General features: G+C 43.3%; 1 protein-coding gene across 3 annotated transcripts in view; it reads left to right on the top strand.

Annotated features, from left to right (window-relative positions):
- The window catches only part of LOC121281015 (gelsolin-like), an 82,412-nt gene that overhangs the window by 52,682 nt on the left and 15,428 nt on the right, over window positions 1-14,302 (top strand). For 2 of the 3 annotated variants that reach the window (XM_041193569.1, XM_041193570.1), the window contains exons 11-12: window positions 2,766-2,856; window positions 4,620-4,649. In XM_041193569.1, the coding sequence (XP_041049503.1) occupies window positions 2,766-2,856; window positions 4,620-4,649 (121 nt within the window). The remainder of the gene's footprint in view (window positions 1-2,765; window positions 2,857-4,619; window positions 4,650-14,302) is intronic. The other variant, XM_041193571.1, reaches the window with a different exon arrangement.

Genomic DNA, 14,302 nt, shown 5'->3' with positions numbered 1-14,302 from the left:
CTTTTATTCCATGACCTGGAACTTTGCTCTCAAGTCTGTTGTATGGCACTGTCAAATGCCTTTTGAAAATCCATATACACGACATAAACAGTGTTTACCTTATCAACCTTCTCTTTTACCTCCTCATTAAAAACTCCCAAGTTAAGCATGATTTTCCCTTTATGAATCCATGCTGGCTTTCCTTAATTATCCTGCACTTGTCTAAGCGACTATTGATTTTATCCCAAACTATAGTTTCCAGAACTTTCACTACCACTGAGGTCAAACTGACTGGTCTGCAGTTGTTGGCTTTATTCTTGCACCCCTTTTAGAACAAGGGTGTAACATTCACAATTCTCCAGTCCTCTGGCACCACCCCTGTGCCTAAGGAAGACTGGGAGATTATCACCAGTGCCTCTGCAATTTCCACTCTCACCTCAGTACCTTTTGGATGCATCCTGTCCGGCCCTGGTACCTTTATTTATTTTAAGTAAAGAGAGCCTTTCCAACACCTCCCTCAATTGTAAGTTCTTCTAGTGTAGCAGATGCTTATGGAAGATCTTGGGATTCCCGTTTGTGTTCACTGCCAACCTCTTTTCATGCTCGCTCACTCGCTCCTTGCCTTTCTTATTAGTTTCTTCACTTCTCTCTGGTCCTTCTATATTCAACCTGATTCTCCATTGTATTTTCTACCTGACATCAGCCGTACGTGCGCTTCTTCCTCTTTCTCTCTTGTGATGAAGGCGATGCCAAGATGGTATAAGGGTAGAGAATTTGAGAATCTTGGCCCAATCAGGATGAAGTGTGGCTTGGAGATGATGGTGTTCCTATGGCATGACTGTTGAAATATAGCAGTGGGCTGAAATTTGCTTGCTAACACAGCTTCCCTGGGCTCACCTTGTGAAGATTTGTCACTTGTCCAAGGTTCCAGGGATCACCTGCAAGTATGGAATTGTACCTGAGTGTGAATCATCCTTCCACGAGGGAGTGGAGTGCAGGAGAGAGTGAGAGGAAGCAACTCTTGCCCCCTCCTCTTTGACTGGGACAGTGAGTGTGGTGGGGGTACTGCAAATGCTGCTGCTGCTCGAATGCTTTGAATTTTTAATATTGATTTTTTTCTTGGTTGCTCATTGAATTGAAATTAATTCTCAAGATCCAGCAGACGTTTAAATTCCCTGGAGGCAGACCTAGGCAAAATAGAGGCAGTTTAACAGCAGTCCTTCAACCCCTCGAGTGCTAAGTTTTCCTTTGATTCACTTTAGAGAACAGAGAGTGTGGCAGTTTGTTTCCCTGTTGCTGTCCCCATCTGCTCTGGTATAGCACGGGTTTAACGTGAAGCCTACTAACTATTCTTGTCCGGATGGTGCAACCGAGCATCAAAACATTGTGGAGTCTCATTCCGTCAGAAGATGTTGCAGAATTTTTTGAAGAATTCTTTTAATTTTTTTTACCTTGCCTAATCCCATGTGTATATCCCAACCTTGTATTTTGTTTTCTGCACAATAACTTAAATCATTGGGTTCTTGGACCCGGTTGCTTTAAGAGCCTCCCTGCTGCTTGCTAGTCACAGATCCCCTGTAGAGGGCGCCAAATTCAAACAAAGACCCCACTGCCCAGCTCACTGAAAGTTGGGGAGTGAGTGTGTGCACCAGGTGAATGACACGAGCAATATTCAGGCCTTTGTCTCTTTAAAACTTATCGGTACTGTTAAATCATTAGCAAAGGCCACTAAAATAAGTCTTCTGCCTTCTCTTGCACCAAAGTGTCCTGCTTTTATGTATGTTCTCTTTTGTTGAAGTGATCGATTTTTTTTTTCACGACTCTGTTAGTTGCCTTTATAATAAATGTTAGATGAGTTTGCAGGATTCTCTGGGACCTTGCATCTACCTGCTGCTGCCTCATCAACTTAGAAGGTCGTTTCTTTTTTTTAAAAAAAAATGAAGGTGTCCTCTGTTTTATATATGAGAAAGAAAGATGATCTATATTATTGTTCAGATCCAAATAGAGTTCATTTGTTTATAGTGAAGGGACAGGTTACACTCAGTCCATAAACGTTGCTCATGCAGCCACCTAGCAGTGTGACATCTGCACCTTTTTAGAAGAAAGAGCGATTTGATGTTTGTTAAACACTAAGGTTAATTGCTCTCATACTGAGTGAGTGTTTCTCACAACTGAATGGAGAACATCACACCAAACGCCCTGCCATTTAACACAGCTACAGGTTGCTGATTAAGATACTGCACTTTGTGATCTTTGATTAACAATCTAAAGACCCTCTTGCCTTAATCTTCTCCCCATCTCTACTGAAGACTCTGTTTGTGCTACAATGCCATTGGCTCCAGCCCTGTGTGTTGTCCTGACTGCCCATCTCGGCCAGCATCAGTTAACACCTGGCGGGTGGGGGGATTTTGGTCTGTTTGACACTGAGAAGTTTTAATTGCATATTAATGTTTAATTATATGCAGCTGGAGGGCATTAATTAGGGTTTTATTTAAGCACATGTAAAGAGACACTTTAATGAAATTGTAGTATGGTTGAATTAGGAGGTGTATGCTTGTAATATTTCACTCTAAATAAATGCAAATTTGAGTAAAGATTCCTTCCAAAAATTGGTCTTCAGGAATAGAAGTCGATGCATTTAGCCACTGCAGCGCCAGGGGAGCTAACTTGAGTTTTTAAAATTTGTTCACAGGTTGTGGGCTTCGCTGGCATTTATTACCCATCCCTAATTGCCCTTGAAGGGCACTGGTTAATGTGTTGGTTGCGTTTTTTGTTTTGTTTTACAGGCTAGGTGGTGATTCGTCCCAAGATGAAATGGGTCATGCTGCTATCTTGACAGCCCAGCTGGATGAGGAGCTGGGAGGTGGCCCAGTTCAGGTAAAAACATCTTCCTTGAGCACAGAGTCAGAGCACACTGCGGTCACTACATTACTGTCGCTGATGTCAGTGAACGAAGCTGTCACGTCAGTTTATATAAAACAATGATAAGTGTCGGAGAGATTAAATTTTAGGCTTCTGATGCAAAGGGCCAAACGCTCTCAAAAAAAAAATAAAAATGTGACAAACAATTATACGACTGTTTTCTCCTCGCTTGTTTATGCTGAGTTTTGGTCCCATGATCAGCCTCAGTAGGCGAGTGCAGCAGGTCACTCATTGGAGCTGCCTTAATTATATGTTTGTCTCTATGCCAGCCTGCTCCACAGGGCATCAATTATTTTTATTGTTTGTGCACATCTAGCACTGCAGGCATCAACCATTTAATTCCACGGGTTTTCACGTTTTGAAATATAAATCTTGATGGCCAGAAACTAGGGTTCTGAAGCCAAGTAGTCAAATACACGTAAAGCCACTTAACTAGAATTTAAAGAATAATTGAATAAGCCTTCTCCCCGTTCCTACAGTTTACGCAGGTGAACCATTTGGTTTTCCGCTTGTTCTCTGCTGCAGTGATTCTACATAAAAATTTTACTGTAGCCTGAGGAACTCTTCATTGCGACTGTGTGCAAAGCATCCCCTTGTACTATCACATGACCTGAAGAACAATGCCACTTCCCTTCAAAACCTTTGATAAAATCTGTTTCGGATACCATGGGGAAAGGCTTTTAAATAAGGAAGTAAGAAGACAAAGTATCAGTGCTTTTTTTTTTAGAACAATAATCTCCTGACGGTTGAACTAATTGTGGGGAATGTGAAACTTGTGCTATAATTACTCCACCCTTTCCTGTTCACTGGGGTTTAAACCAGTCTTTCTTCCTTCAACTTTGCAAAAGCAACATCCAAGATTTGTCATTTGACCATTGTAAAAAACCTTTAGCACCATCCATTATGCAAGCAGTTTCTTGGCTGCTGTTGGGTACCAGTCAGCCGCCTCCTTGTGAATGAACTGGATCGTCTTATTTTCAAAGTGCTTTTTGTAATCAAGGCTCCTTGATGGGTTTTAAATGAATAACGCTTTCTTGCTTGGATCCCAAAGCCTTGCTTTCTCCTTTGCAGTCTCCTGACATGCAGCCCCTATTCCAAGATGACAGAAGAACAAAATGGAAGTGTTTTTTTTTTAAAATGAACAATGTTTGAATTGAACAGCAGGACAGTCAACATCTAAAAGGGGAAAGAACGAGCTCAGGTTATTTCAGGATATCGCTCTCGCTGGCAAGGCCAGCATTTTGTTGCACATCGCTAGGTGCTCTTGAGAAGGTGGCGGTGAGCTGCTGCCTTGGACCCCGTGGGGAAGGTACATTAGCAGAGCCGTTAGGTGGGAAGTTCCAGAATTTTGACCCAGTGATGGCTTACAATGATGCTGAGCACTGAAATCATTAAGTTTAGCTGTGCCCAAAGATCATACATGAAAAATGAAACCAGCCTTCCAGTTTCTGAGAGACAGACCGGCTCTTGCACCTTCCAGGCAGTTGCTTAATTCAGAGTTCCTCACTCTCCACAGTACTGGACAGAATTTTTTATGGAAGATGACCATATCAATAGAGGTGTTCATACTAAGTGAAACGGGGGAAGGATCTGTTTACAGTGCTGTTAACTATTGCAGGTTATGGTCAGACCAATGTTGACATTGACAAAATAATTGTTTGCATTCATGAAGCAGGGTTTCATTGCTGACCACCTCTGAATTCCTAATTCCCCCACAGGGAGCTGATGGTTCCCGAATCATTAACCAGGTATCTTCACCTGCTCACTGTGGATCGTGGCTATTAACTTGTAGAAAATAGAAATGCATTTGTGTCTCTAACTGTAAACCTAGCAAGCATGAGATAGTTACGCATGGTTTAAGTTGTCTTCACGTTGCTGCTTTTGTAGACTTGAGTCCAGCCTGCTGCTCGGTGTGAACTGCTGTCTGATACCCAGAAAAGTAGAAATGTGTAGACTTGGCAGCTGTGGATGGAGTGCTTCTCTTTGGCATTTATTAGTGTCATCTGACTGTTCTCTGAAGGGTTAAGTATGTAGCTGGTCCTCTGTGTACTTTTGTTTTGTATGTTTGTATACAATTCTCTTCACATGCATTAAGATATGAAAAGAAAAGGCATGACCTCAGTGCTGGGGAATGTAAACCCTTTTCTAATTTTGGCAACCAGTGTTTGGCCCTGGGAGCTTCCAGTTAAAATCCAGCCGTGGTTAGGTTCAAAGTGAAGCTCTCTGTGCTACCTCAGTCCCAATCGGAGAAGGGCAACACTAACAGCTTCCAGTTCTCTTGCTTCTCAAGTGAAGTTTAAAAAAAAAAATCTGGAATTAAAAGTCTAATGATGACCATGAAGCTATTGTGGATTGTTGTAAAAATCCATCTGATTCACTCATAATCTTTTTAGGGAAGGAAATCTGCCATCCAAGTAGATGCAACAAGCAGTTAGGAAGGCTAATGGTTTGTTGGCCTTCATTGCAAGAGGATTTGAGTATAGGAGCCTTGGTGAGACTGCAGTTGGGGCATTGTGTACAGTTTTGGTCTCCTTGCCTAAGGAAGGATATACTTGCCATAGACGGAGTGCAACAAAGGTTTACCAGACTGATACCTGGGATGGCAGAATCCTCCTATGAAGAGAGATTGAGGAGACTAAGCCTGTATTCACTTTGAGTTTAGAAGAATGAGGAGTGATCTGCTTGAAACGACAGCTACATTGGACCTGGTTATTGTGCAATGAGACGGGATTAATTAATGACCTCATAGCGAAGGTGCCCCTAGGTTGCAGCAATCATAATATGATTGAATTTTACATCCAGTTTAAGGGAGAGAGGACAGGTTCTAACAGTATTTTAAACTTAAATAAGGGCATGAAAGCAGAGCTAGTGAAAGTGAACTGGCAACTTAATGGATAAGTCAATAGAGATAATTAGACCTGGATGGGAGGAGTGCACGAATTATCAAGCCCCACCACTCCACAGGCCAGACCATTAATTTAAATGTTCAATTTTCTCACCAGAATGGCCAGTTGTGTACCTATACCTCTGACCAGGCTTCTTTCAAAAACTCTGATTAATTTATTTTAAAACAAAACTCCTTTTAACAAGTTGCAAGTGCTGGTAAACACACAATTCTAATCGTGAAGTACAACTATCTATCTCTTCCTAAAGCATTCCCCCGACCTGGAGTTCTCCTGTGTGAAGATGGGCTGCTTGTCCCAGTGGATGCCTGGAAGTTCTCACCACTGGTCTCAGCTTTGCAGGTCCAAGTGCAGACTACACTCAAATGAGGGTTCTCTGGCTACAGGTTGATAGCCCCACACAATTTTAGGCAAAGTAGAGAGGGAGCCAGTCAAGGTAGCCTTCCTTTCTCAGCTTGTTCTCCCAGCAAAACTGTCTTCAAAACAAGCAGTTTCACAACTTAAATTTCTTTCCTCTCCCAGCTTTTCAATAATTAAAGTGCTTTGCAGTTCAACACAAACAAATAAAACTCCTTCTCACGTACCATATAGGCCAGGTGATTTCTTGGAAGAGGCCTGCTTGTTTACAATTCCAAGGTGAACTTATCCCAGGTTAGCATCCAGATGACCAGATCATGCCAAATCCTTCCATTTTGTAAAAGAAAACTTCAGTTTTGAGAGAGTTGATTCTAACAAAATCCAGTGGCAGACATTTAAGGGGTTATTTCAGAATACACAGAATAAGTACATTCCAACAAGAGAAAAAAGGGGAGGACCCATCATCTGTGGCTAACTAAAGTTAAAGACAGTATCAAACTAAAAGAAAAAGCACATAATTGTGCAAAGTTGGGTGGCGGGTCAGAAGATAGGACAGAATATAAAAAACAGCAAAGAATGACTAAAAGTTTGAGAGAAAGCTAGCAGGAAATATAAATAAGAGTTTCTATAGATATTTAAAAAAAAAAGTTAACAAAGTGAACGTTGGACCTATAGAAAGTGCCTGGGGAATTAATATTGGAAAATAAGGAAATGGCAGAAGAATTGAATGGGTATTTTGCATCAGTCTTCATTATAGAGGATACAAATAACATCCAGAAATGGATCCAAATCAGGAGTTGAAAGGGAAGGAGGAACTCGAGGAAATTACCATCACCAGGGAAGGGGTACTTGTTGGAACTGCAGGTTGACAAGTCCTTATAGATTTCATCCTAGGGCCTTCAAAGAAGTGAGATAACCACTTGATGCATTGGTTTCAATTTTCCAAAATTCACTAGATTCAGAGAAGTTTCCATTTAGATTGGAAAATAGGTCTTATAACTTTATTCAAAAATGGAGGGAGACAGAAAGCAGGAAACTATAGGCCAGTTAGCTTAACATCTGTCATAGGGAAGATGTCAGAAGCTATCATTAAAGATGTTATAACAGGGCACTTAGAAAAAAAAATCTAGATAAACGGGCAGAGTCATCATGGCTTTGTGAAAGGGAAATAATGTTTAACCAATTGATTGGCTTTCTCTGAAGTAACGTGCTGTGGATGAAGGGGAACCAGTGGATGTACTGTGCTTAGATTTTCAGAATATATTTAATGTGCCTCATCAAAAGTTATTGTGGAAATTGAAAGCTCATGGTATAGCAGGTAACATTGGCATGGATAGAAGATTGGCTAGCTAACAGAAAACAGTAGACATAAATGGCTCATTTTCTGGTTGGCAGTATGAGATGAGTGGTGTGCCACAGGGATCAGTGCTAGGAGCTCAACTCTTTAAAATTGATGTAAATGGTTTGAGTGAAGAGACTGATGTATGGTTGTTAAATGCTGATGATGGGAAAGTAAGTTGTGAAGAGGATGTAAGGAGGCTCCAATAGATAGGTTTGTGAGTGGGCAAGGATCTGGCGGATGGAGTATAACGTAGGAAAATGTGAAATAATCCATTTTGGCAGGAAGAATAAAAAAGCTTATCTAAATGGTGAGAGATTGCAGAGCTCAGATGCTGAAGGATCTGGGTGTCTTAGTGCATGAATCACAAAAGGTTAGTTAGTATGCAGGTTTTTTTTATTCATTCACAGGGTGTAGATGTCGCTGGCTGGGCCAGCATTTATTGCCCATCCCTCGTTGCCCTTGAGAAGGTGGTGGTGAGCTGCAGCCTTGAACTGCTGCAGTCCATGTGGTGTAGGTACACCCACAGTGCTGTTAGGGAGTTCCAGGATTTTGACCCAGCGACAGTGAAGGAACGGCGATATATTTCCAAGTCAGGATGGAGAGTGGCTTGGAGGGGAACTTCCAGGTGGTGGTGTTCCCATCTATCTGCTGCCCTTGTGCTTCTAGATGGTAGTGGTTGTGGGTTTGGAAGATGCTGTCTAAGGCGCCTTGGTGAACTCCTGCAGTGCATCTTGCAGATGGTGTACACTGCTGTTACTGTGTGTCGGTGGTGGAGGGAATGGATGCGGCGCCAATCAAGCGGGCTGCTTTGTCCTGGATGGTGTCAAGTTTCTTGAATGTTGTGGGAACTGCACTCATCCGGGCAAGTGGGGAGTATTACATCACACTCCTGACTTGTGCCTTGTTAGGTGGTGGACAGGCTTTGGGGAGTTGGGAGGTGAGTTACTTGTCACAGGATTCCTAGCCTCTAACCTCTTGTAGCCACAATATTTATATGGCTAGTCCAGTTCAGTTCCTGGTCAATGGTAACCCTCAGGATGTTGATAGTGGGGGATTCAGTGATGGTAATGCCAATGAACATCAAGGGGGCGATAGTTGGATTCTCTCTTGTTGGAGATGGTCATAGCCCGACACTTGTGTGTCCACTGGTCACCCCAAGCCTGGATATTGTCCAAGGCTTAAATGAACTGCTTCAGTATCTGAGGAGTTGTGAATGGTGCTGAACACAGTGAACATCCCCACTTCTGACCTTATGATGGAAGGAAGGTCTTGGTGAGGTAGCTGAAGCTGGTTGGGCCGAGGTCACTACCCTGAGGAACTCCTGCAGTGATGTCCTGAAGCTGAGATGACTGACCTCCAACAACCACAACCATCTTTCTTTGCGCTAGGTATGACTCCAACCAGAGGAGAGCTTTCCCCCTGATTTCCCATTGACTCCAGTTTCACTAGGGCTCCTTGATGCCATACACTGTCAAATGCTGCCGTGATGCCAAGGGCAGTCACTCTCACCTCACCTCAGGTGTTCAGCTCTTTTGTCCATGTTTGAACCAGGGCTGTAGTGAGGTCAGGAGCTGAGTGTCCATGTGGAACCCAAACTGGGCATCATGTTATAAGCATTTGCTGCTTGATAGCACTGTTGGTGACCCCTTCCATTACTTTACTGATGATTGGGAGCAGGCTGATGGTGCGGTAATTGGCTGGATTGGATTTGTCCAGCTTTTTGTGTACAGGACATACTGGGCAATCTTCCACATAGCTGGTATTTGTCAGTGTTGTAGCTGTACAGGAACAGCTTGGCTAGGAGTGTGGCAAGTTCTGGAGCACAAGCCTTCAGTACTATTGCTGGAATGTTGTCAGGGCCCATAGCCTTTGCAGTATCCAGTGCCTTCAGCCATTTATTGATTTCACATGGACTGAGTCGAATTGGCTGAAGACTGGCATCTGCGATTCTGGGGACCTCTGGAGGAGACTGAGATGGATCATCCACTCGGCACTTCTGGTCTTGTCTTTTGCACTGATGTGCTGGGTTCCCTCATCATTGAGGATGGGGATATTTGTGGAGCCACCTCTTCCAGTGAGTTGTTTAATTGTCCACCACCATTCACGACTGGATGTGGCAGGACTGCAAAGTTTAGATCTAATCTGTTGGTTATGGGATTTAACTCTGTCTATTACTTGCTGCTTATGCTGTTTGGCAGGCAGGTAGTCCTGTGTTATAGCTTCACCAAGTTGATGCCTCATTTTTAGGTATGCCTGGTGATGCTCCTGGCATGCCCTCCTGCACTCTTCATTGAACCAAGGCTGATCCCCTGGCATGATGGTATTGGTAGAGTGGGGGATATGCCAGGCCATAATGTTACAGATTGTGTTAGAGTACAATTCTGCTGCTGATAAACCACAGCGCCTCATGGATACCCAGTCTTGAGCTGCTAGGTCTGTTTGAAATCTATCCCATTTAGCACAGTGATAATGCCACACAACACAATGGAGGGTATCCTCAATGTGAAGGTGGGAATTTGTCTCCACGACGACTGTGCAGTGGTCACTACCGATATACTATCAAGGTCAGATGCATCTGCGGCAGGCAGGTTGGTGAGGATGGGGTCAAGTATGTTTTTCCCTCCTATTGGTTCCCTCACCACCTGCTGCAGCCTCAGCCTAGGAGCTATGTCCTTTAGGACCCAGCCAGCTCGGTCAGTAGTGGTGCTACTGAGGCACTGTGTAATGACCATTGAAGTCCCCCACCCAGAGTACATTCTGTGTCCTTGCCACCCTCAGTGCTTCCTCCAAGTGATGGATATGGAGGAGCACTGATTCATCAGCTGAGGGAGGGCGGTATGTGGTAATCAGGAGATTTCCTTGCCCATGTTTGACCTGATGCCATGAGCTTCATGCACTCCGGGGTCAATGTTGAGGACTCCCAGGGCATCTCCCCCGCCTGACTGTATATCACTGTGCTGCCACCTCTGGGCCTGTCTTGCTGGTGGGACAGGACATACCCATGGATGGTGATGGTGGTGTCTAGGACATTATCTGAGAGCTATGTTTCCATGAGGATGACTATGTTGTTTGACTAGCCTGAAGCAGCTCTCCTGATTTTCACACTAGCCCCCAGATGTTAGTAAGGAGGACTTTGCCAGGTTGACAGGGCTGAGATTTCTGTTGTCGTTTCTGGTGCCTAAGTCAATGCTGGGAGGTCCATCCAGTTTCATTCCTTTTTGTTTTTGTGACTTTGTAATAGTTTGATACAACTGAGTGGCTTGCTGGGCCATTTCAGAGGGCATTTAAGAGTAGGTCTGGAGTCACATGTAGGCCAGATCAGGTAAGGATGACAGATTTCCTTCCCTAAAGGACATTAGTGCAGTAAGTAATTAAGAAAACTAATAGAATATTATTGTTTATTGTGAATGGGAACTGAATACAAGAGCAGAGAGGTTGTGCTTCAGTTATACAGGGTATTGGTGAGATCACATCTGGAGCACTGTGTACAGTATTGGTCTCCTTTTTATTTAAGGAAAGATATAAATGCATTTAGAAGCAGTTCAGAGAAGGTTTACCAGATTAATACCTGGAGTGGGTGGATTATCTTATGAAGGAAGACTGGATAGGATAGCCTTGTATCTGCTGGAGTTTAGCGTAAGAGATGACTTGATTGAAATGCATAAGATCCTGGGGGGTCTCGACAAGGTGAATGTGGAGAGGACATTTCTTGTGGGAGAATCTAGAACTCAGTCACTGTTTGTTTCAAAATAAGTTAGGACAGAGATGATGGGAAATTTTTCGAGGGTTGAGACACTCTGGAATTCCCCTCAAAAGATGGTTGAGGCAGAGTCCTTGAATGTCTTTAAGGCAGCAGTAGATAGATTCCTGATTAACAAGGGGGTGAAAGGTTATTGGGGGTAGGCAGGAGGTTGAAATCAGATCAGCCGTGACCTTGTTGATGAGCGGAGCAGGCTCGAGGGGCTGAGTGGCCTACTCCTCCTCATTGGTATGTTAGTATGAAACATACAAAATTCTTACAGGGCTCGACAGGGTAGGTGCAGGGAGGATGTTTCCTCTGGTTGGAGGGTCTAGAACCAGGGGCCACAGTCTCAGAATAAAGAGGACATTTCGGACTGGGATGAGGAAGAATTTCTTCACTGAGTGTGGTGAATATTTGGAATTCTGTCTGCCAGAGGGCTGTGGAGGAACGGTTGCCAACTGTGATTTAATTGTTTTCCTGGAGGTTTCATCACATGATTTGCTGCCACATTCCAGCCGTTCGCCACATGCCCATCCTTATGTCGCACTTCCTTCCTACACCAGTTGGAAAGCAAAAAGACCCGTTACCCAATTGGATGATGCTATATTATCAGCAAAACAACCTTGTTTCCATTTTCAGTTTTTTTTAAAAAAAAGTCTGGCAGAGAGAAATGTTCCGAGAAAACTGAACAATCATTTTTTAATGTAAGAGCGATTTTTCTCCAGGATAGTGCACAGCAGTGTCCTAGACATTGACTTTAATTCTTGGAGACTCCGAGAGTGTGGAGGCTCAGTCATCGTGTGTTCAAGACATAGATCAATAGATTTCTAGATATTATTCGCATATCCTTCGATACCTTTTAGCCTGGGCAAATGATGTTGACATAGAAGATCAGTCATGACCTAATTGAATGGTAGACCAGGTTCAAGGGGCTGAATGGCCTACTCCGATTTCCTATGTTGGCATTCGGGTGAAGACGGGCATTTCCCTTTGGACACCAGCCAACAAAGGCAGGGTATCTTGCATTCCATTTGGTCAAAGCTGGCATCTTAATCTCATGGGCGAGACAGAACTCCAGCCTAATGCCACGCCCAGCTTTTTAACTAATAGACTACAGCTGTATGTCTGTGATATGTTAAATCTGCTTTGTATGCCGAGCAGTCCTTATTAGGGCACCATTTACTGGCGTAGGCATGCTTGTAGTCACACACTCCTTCCACTAGATGGAGCTTCAGAGCCTGCAGCTCCCCCAGACTTGTGCCCACAGCTTCACTGAAGCACTGATCTCTTGACTCTATAGGGGCAGTTTACCAGCAATCTGCTGGCAAACTCGTTTGCCTGAAAGCTGGGTTAGAATTGTTTTCTGCCATCTTATGAAAATGCAAATTGGTGGACAGGAATATTTAATAAAACACCATTCTCTGCTTCTCCCTTTAAAAATGGGAGAAATGAACCATCACCCATTTTATTAATTATATTTTAATCCATGGTTGAACTTGATTAGAGCTGTTTTGTTTCAGTTGGATTGGTTGACATCCGAAATGGACCAAAAAATAGAGTTTTGCTATTTACATGCGGGCCCAAAAATCGCAAAAGAAAAAATACTAATTTGATTGTAGTGGATGGTAGGTAATATAAAAAAAATATATAAAAATATAAAAAACTTGCATGTCTCAGGTGGTAGTTTAATAGATGTAGATATGAGTCGCTGTTCTGCTAAATCATGTGCTTGGAAGGGAGAAAGCACTCCCACCAAGTGATGTAAAACTATAGGGTGACCTCTGGTTGTGATGGGGGGAGAGAGATCTGCGCAGCAATTATAGGAACAGGAGGAAGCCATTCAGTCCCCCCGAGCCTGTTCAACCATCCAGTGAGATCATAGCTCATCTGTACCTTGGGTGCAAACTGTGGAGTCAGGAGCAGAGCATTTAATCCCAAAGCAAGAATCGGTAGAAACAACGATACCAGTAAAAGGGCGACTCTTTCCGACTGGCTAGGAATTGGGGAAATGGAAACCAATATGTTTGCATTTTAATACAACAGTGAGCATGTTGCAGGCTCTGTCAGGGTTCTGACTTTGTTCTGATGATCAGGATTTCTGGATTAAACTGAAGCACTTAACATAGTCCATGAAAATTCTATTTTCTGCTTTGGGTTTGAAAAACCTTCCGGTATCTCCACCGCCCTTTCTGAAGTAGAGTTTAAAAAAAAACTTGGATGACACCGGCTGTCTGCAAACTGGCACTTCTCAGATCAACAGTGAATCGGTGTTCAGAATTGCTGACTTTTAGTGTCGTTTGATCGTCAGGGAAAAACCCTGTCAGTAAATCAAACCCTTGTGATGGTCTTCACAAAGCATGATGCTAAAAGCATTTCGGGTACCCTCTTGGTGCCTGTTTTCCTGCCAAAGGGGTTGTTTTCCATCCATCTGTACGTGACAGTTAACTAAAGGTGTGATCTACATTGATATTTCCCATAAGTTGCTCGCTGTAGCACAAGATTGACAGCAGGGGCAGCATCTCACCTAGCAGTCTACCATTGTTAACATTTCCAATTGGCTTAACCCCTTGATTCCTCTCTCTTGGGGAGATAATATTAAATTTGATTGGGTTCATGCCTACAATCAGAAGTCTTCCATTAGGCTCCATGTCCGTAATTGTGCAACACATCTAAACCCTGATGTGAACAGTGATGTCCAGGGGATGTTACCAAAGATCCTTGCATACTTGGTTATGGCACAATCAGCCCTCTAAAGTCTGTCTGTCCTGTATCTGAGACTTGTGGCATTCCGTTGTACTGATGTTGGGTGCTTTTGTATTGACTGGCTGAGAAATGGGCTCCATTACAAACATTTGCTGCCTTGCGTAAAAGCAAAATACTGTGGATGCTGGAAATCTGAAATAAAAACAAGGTGCTGGAAATACTCAGCTCTGGCAGCATCTGCGGAGAGGGAGAAGGTGTTAATGTTTGAAGACAAATATAGCTCTGACAGTTCTGAAGAGTCCCATCTGATTTAGTGTTAACTCTGCTCTCCTCTGACTAGTTCATCAGTAGTGT

The sequence above is a fragment of the Carcharodon carcharias genome, chromosome 8, assembly GCF_017639515.1.
Source record: "Carcharodon carcharias isolate sCarCar2 chromosome 8, sCarCar2.pri, whole genome shotgun sequence".
Classification (NCBI taxonomy): domain Eukaryota; kingdom Metazoa; phylum Chordata; class Chondrichthyes; order Lamniformes; family Lamnidae; genus Carcharodon; species Carcharodon carcharias.
Note: the sequence above shows the minus strand (reverse complement) of the source record. Positions and strands in the feature narration are given on the sequence as shown.